The sequence below is a fragment of the Tyto alba genome, unplaced genomic scaffold (genome assembly GCF_018691265.1).
Source record: "Tyto alba isolate M040663 unplaced genomic scaffold, T.alba_DEE_v4.0 Super-Scaffold_22, whole genome shotgun sequence".
NCBI lineage: Eukaryota > Metazoa > Chordata > Aves > Strigiformes > Tytonidae > Tyto > Tyto alba.
Genome location: NW_024881296.1, coordinates 8,412,454 through 8,418,453, shown reverse-complemented (window position 1 = coordinate 8,418,453; position 6,000 = coordinate 8,412,454). Strand labels below are relative to the sequence as shown.

The window sequence follows — 6,000 nt, the reverse complement described above, 5'->3', positions numbered from 1 at the left end:
GGGGCCAGGGCCTGGGGCCCGAGAGCGGCCCGGGCGGTGGCAGGGGAAGCCCCGGGGCTCCCCAGCTGGGAGCGATCTGCAAGGATAACGTGCTGCCACCGCCCCCGGCGACACCCCCCCGCCCCCGACGTCTACGCTTCCCCGCCATGTAAAACGTGAGGTAAAAAGCCGCGCTTTCCCGGCGCTGCCCCGCGGGGGCGGGCGCCCCGTTCAGCTCTGCGGCCCCCGCCGCGCGCGGCGGACCCGGCCCCGCTGGCCTCAGCCCGCCGGGGCCGCCCCGCGGCATTGTGGGGGCTGTAGGCGGCCGCCGCCGCCGCCGCCCGCGCCGCCGCCGCCCGCCGGGGCCGGGGCGGGACTGCAGCTCCCGGCGGCCGCGGGGCAGCGGAGCCCGGCCCGGCCGGGCGGCGGCGGCGCGGGGAGGAGCCGCGGGCGGCCGAGTCGGCCCGTCGCCCCGGCGTCGCTGGGAGAGGCCGGCGCGGCAGGGAAGGGGCTGGCTGCGGCGGCCAATGCGCAACTGGCTGGTGCTGCTGTGCCCCTGTGCGCTCGGGGTCGCGCTGCACCTCTGGCTGCTGCTCAGCTGCCCCGGCGGCCCCGGGAGGCACCCGGCAGGTAGGGAAGGGGCGGGCGGCGGGGGCACCCCGGGCGGGCAGGGCTTCCCCCACCCCCGGGAGCCCGCTGAGGAGGGGCTGGCGGGCGGCTGGGGCGCTTACCGGGGCCGGGGGGGCGGGGGGGGGCCGCGCGGGGAAGGGGCGTTGGGTGGGTGTAGCGGGGTCGGGGCCGCCCTCCCCGCTGCAGCGCCGGCGTTTCTGCGTCTGCGGGCAGCGCTTCTGCCGGGCCGGGGCGGGCAGCCCGGCGGGGGAGAGCGCCCGGAGTGCCTGCGTGGGTTCCTCGGGAGGTAACCGCTCCTTCCGTGGAGCTGTGGCGAGCAGCGCCGGCGCTGCGACTGAAACGGGAGGTACCGAGGGTGCGTCGCGCCTTGCTGTGGGGCGGCAGCCCCCTTCTGAACCGCCTCCTTGCGCCACGGGTGCCCTCCCGCTCCCGCTGAGGGGCGTGGGGAAGGAATTCCCACCGACCTGGCTGGTGTCGCGGCGTGCCCGCTCCTGGGCACAGCTCTTTGCGCGGTGCCCCGTGTTTGCCACAGCGGTCCTTAAAAGCCCTGCGGTGCGAAAAGCTGTTCCTCGGGTGGGGTATGATCCAACCCAAGCGAAATCAGACCCCGAAGGGCTTACGCTGCGCTCCTCGTAAAAGGAGTTGTAGTTTTCAGGCCGCAAATTCGCATGCCTGGTAGAAACAGGCATCTGTTGGAACAGAAACTTCTGTCAGCTATCCACAGGTGCTGTTTGAGAACGCTAATACTCTATGGGACATCTAAAAAAATGATAGGGAAAAGTGCTTTTTTTTTTTTTTACTTGACAGCTGCATAGGACTCTGTTTAGTGCCCCAGTAGCCTGTTCACTAACAAAGCCACACTTTGAGACTGGTACCTGTTCCTTGTGAGGAAATGAGTGTCTGCTGGTTTCCAATGGTAATTAATAATGCAAGTGTAAAAAGAGCAAGGTCAGTGCATTTGCATAGTCTGAAGGCCGCCGAACTGTATGGAGGTGTTTCTGTCTGTATTCTGGCCACTGCACGCTTGAATTTTAAAAGAACGGGAGTTCTGGTTGTCAGCCTGAAGTGCATTTGAATTGTCTGGTTGGTTTTGTTCCTCATCTGTCGTGGTGCTGCTGTTGTAACTTCGCTGCATGAATTTGGAGTTGGAAGTGGCAATGTGGAATCTCGTGATGACCTTTCCTGCAGAAATTTGTTTTGCAATAACAAACCCTTCTAAAGAAAATCCAGAAGTTTCTTAGTTGGAGAGGGAGGGAAGAAGCTTTGTTCTTCAGAGATTTACTGTTTCAAGCAGTTATTATTGGTTTGTGTTTGCTGTGAAACTGTGTTGCACTGGATAATGTAGGATAAAGTAGGATTACAAAAAAATGTGGTTTTTTTTAATACTGAAAGAGTAAGTGTGCATTTTGTTTGTGCGAGGGTTATTTAGGTGTAACCTATTGAGTAACATGCTCACACTGAGGAGAGAAAAACTGATGCCTCTTATAAAAAGAGAACTTCCATCTTCTGTAGGAAAGTCCTCGATACTGCATATGTGCTGTCTCTTTGTAGACCTGATCCTTGCATGATAATTTAAGGAAGAGTCTGCCTCTCAGCCTTCAAAGTACTGTGAATTGTACACTCTGGAGGTACGGCTTCCTTGGCAGAGGAAAGAAGGATGAGCTAAGGGACCTCCTTTATCTCTGATATGTTCTGTGTTATATTTTTTAATTTTTCAGAGTGTTTTAGAAACATTAATGAATTTGTATACAGGAGTAAGAAATGTCTCAACTTATTAAAAAGCTTCTTGAATCTGAAACTGTTTAAGAGGATCTGCTACTGCCTGATAAAGCTAATCTTGTTACATTTTATTATTGGGTATTTTTTTTTTCCTTGTCTGCTGCTCCAGCTGCTCTTTATTACCTACTACTTGGAATCACTGGTATGAATAAAAACTAAGTCTGATCATGGGCCAGTGTTTAACAATAGCTATGATATAAAAATATATTATTTGTGTGTTCTTTAGTATTTCTGTGTAATATCTGTGTGTCTCAATAGTTGTGTAGTTTCTCAACAGTTGCAAAATTAGCTACCAGTGAAGGTCAAAGGCAGAGTGAACAGCAGTTGTTTTTTTTTTTTTTTTTTTTTGAGGAGTTTAGTTTCCCTCTGAATAGGCATTGTGCGCATGCACACAAATGGAAACTTGTTAAAAAGTTGATAACCTGTTTTAGTGATTATTTACCTTGACATCATTGACTTGCTAACACAAGACTGGAATAGAAATCTCCAGCCATCGATTCTGCTTACTTTTTCTAATAAGCAACTCTTGATCTCCATCTTAAAACGGCAGCCCACATTTATTTAGTGAAGGATTGGGGTGGCTTTTTGTTTGTTCATTTGGATTCCTAACAGTCTTAGGAAGAGGCTGTCCAGAAGCTTGTTGCCCTGATTAGAAATGTTTTCACATTTCTGGCCTAAACTTGCAACTGGTTTATGACCTTTTGTTCCTAAGCCTTTCAGTGAAGAGTCTTTCTCCTCCTTCAAGTACACCTCCATCATGTAACCATAAAGATCAAAGGTATCTGTTCTAAACCTTTGTTTTCTTAAGATGAGCAAATCTGGTATTTCTACTGGCAGAACAGGCTTTCCATTTCTGGGAAGCAGTTAATTTATGTTGTCCATAGGTTAGATGACTTTAAAATGTAAACAGTGTTCAGTCTTCACTCATTCCATCTACTTCTCTTCCTCTGTTGGAAGTACCTCCTTTAATAAAGCCGCCTTCTTAACTGCCCCACGTGAAAGGCCTGTAGTCTGCCTGCATGCTTTGGCCCTCAGTTGTGTCTCTCCCTGTGCAGTATTCTGTCTCTGTGTTCGTGATCACTTTCACCTTGGTGTCACAGAAGATAGAGTACACTTCTTGGAGGCAGTACTCATTCACTGGAAAAAAATAGGATCATTTCTGAGACCAGAGTCACTGGCCTTTGCTTCAGTGTCCTGACTTTGGTGGCTCCCTGCTTTCTTGTTCATCGGTTACTGGGACTGTGATTCACATTTCTGAGCAAGACTCATGCAAGAACATGCTTTTAAGTTTAATTGAAGTCCTTGACTAACTGATTACAAACAAGTGCTATCCAAAGGAAGTTTGTGGGTAGGAAGCTTTAGTTAATTTTTGTAAAAATCTTAGATAAATGCTAATTATAAAACGACCTCAGAAACTTGAGAAAGAACAGACAGACCTGCTTTTAGCACTCCAGGTGGATTCATTGCTAATTGTGTGTTTTAACTGATGGCACAAGTCTTATTGAGTCGGAAATTACTCACTGTAGGGCTTCAGTTACAGTGCCTGATCGTAAAGCCCCACACATTCAATGTAATATGCTGCTACTTTGCTGATGCTAATGCCCTTTAAGATGTTATTCCTGTTACATTTCTGGGGGTGTGTGGCAGCTAAGAATTGGCCCTTTTGGTTTTGCTAGAGTCAATCCTTTACTAGTGAATAATTATGCAACAGATTAAAACCCACCATTTTATAGAAACTGCTTGTATGCCATCTGTTGTCCTGTGGTTCAGCACGTACTTCTTTAGGCACTGGCCTACTGGAACTGTATACAGGGCTGGTTAGGCTGGTGTTTAGTGATCTGCCTGGAAGGGTTAGGGCCATCCCCCTCATGGACTAGCCCTGTGTACTTGACAGGTGAGAGATAAGGAGGGAGACCTTAATCTGATTTTAGCTTTTCAGTATTGAAATAACCCCAGGGGTTGTTTCTACGTTTTGTTACGAGTGATGTTGTCCTCTATAAGGAGGAATTCTGCCAAAATGGGATACTTTCTTAAGAAAAGATGTGGTCTGAAATCTGTTAAGCCTGTCTGTCATGGAGTAGTATGCTTGGTCACAAAGTTATTTCATCTTTTATAGGCATGTAAAGACTAATAGGCTGGTGGCCATGGAAGTTGAAATTTTGCATCAATGGATCAGGTTTGGCATTGCTAGGAACTGTGCAGTTCTGCCTAAAATGCCAGTTGTTCCCCAGCTTTCATCTATGAGATCTTACTATAACATTGTTTTCTAGGGATGGGCCATCTGCAACACAACCAATCCCCTCACCTTTGATGGGCATGAAATAATTGACAAAGAATCTGCAATAAAGCTGATGGTATTTTCCAAATGAATTGGGATTTTTTAGTTTGCAGTTATTCTGTGGACTGATGTCTAAGACATTGCAAAGTACTAACAAGCAGCACTGGAGTTGCATTTTTGTGTTTTGGCATTGGAGCAGACAGAGAGAGTACCAGTTCTGTCAGAGTTGGAGAGAAGGGCTTATGGCTGAAGGAAGGTTTTCACCAGTTGTCTTCTAAATGACCCATGGAGTAGAACAGCCAGAAAGGAGCAGGTAGCCTTTCCTGGGAGCAGGTTTTTGTTCGATGGCATCAGGGATTGATAACTACTTTGAAAGGATGAAGGTGCTGTGCTCTCCCTCTCTTTCCTTTCATGCTGCCCCGCCCCGCTCCAAAAAAAAAAAAAAAAAGGAGGGGCGGCCATCAGTTTCAGTATTCCAAAAAAGGATCTTCTTTATTCCTTTTGTGTCTATGCTTCTCAGGCTTTGGCCACTGTTCCCAGATTTGTCTAGAAGTGTGCAAGTGCTGTATCATTAATGGTATTTAGAGCACCATCATCCCACCAGTATTACTACTGTCACTTCGCAACTCAGAAGGACCCTGCTGTCCCATTTCTTTAAGAGAATGCTATTGACGTTAAAAAAAACAAAAACAAAAAAGCAAAACCAACAACAACAACAAAACCCAACCCAAAACAAATAAAAACAACCAAAAAAACCTCTGCCTAGACATGTTCCCCTCTTTGAATCTGTAAAGCTTGTTTAAAAGTTTGTCTGAAGACTTGTCTCTGTCAAGGAGTACTGTGCTTCTGCAGAAACCAGGGGTGCACATCTTGTTGATTTTTAGCTTTGGTATAAAATAGGTACTGCAGGGGGGTTGTGCAGCTCTGCAGAAAATTGTGTAATGCAGATGAGCTATAGCAGATTACTTTAAGTGAAGAAGATTAGAGAGGGGGGGGAAAGAGCTGCTTTTGCTCTTTGGCTTGTTCTTTTTCTACACGTCAGCATTCTGTGAATACAAATCTCTTATATCCAGTTAATTCGCTCCTTCATGTTATTTTGAATCTTTCACAAAGCAGCACAGAAGAAAAAGGCATTAAACAAGAATATGGCTGCAAAGTTGCAAGAATAGGCAGAGATGATAACCTGGAATGTGGGAGATGGGTTGGAAGGGGGGGGTGTTCCTTTTTAGTCTCATTTTAAGAAGTGGATTAGTTGAGAATATGCTAAATAACTTCTGCGTGACCTACTTAGTTTCATTTGCTGATTATTTAAAAAGAGAAAAAAAAAAAAAAGT

General features: G+C 47.6%; 1 protein-coding gene across 3 annotated transcripts in view; it reads left to right on the top strand.

Moving 5' to 3' along the window:
• The first annotated feature begins 387 nt into the window (after positions 1-387).
• Positions 388-6,000, top strand: part of B3GALNT2 (beta-1,3-N-acetylgalactosaminyltransferase 2) — a 30,099-nt gene continuing 24,486 nt past the window's right edge. For 2 of the 3 annotated variants that reach the window (XM_042795769.1, XM_042795768.1), the window contains exon 1: positions 389-609. In XM_042795769.1, the coding sequence (XP_042651703.1) occupies positions 507-609 (103 nt within the window). In that variant the 5' untranslated portion in view covers positions 389-506. Of the gene's footprint in view, positions 610-6,000 lie in introns of all 3 variants that reach the window. The other variant, XM_042795770.1, reaches the window with a different exon arrangement.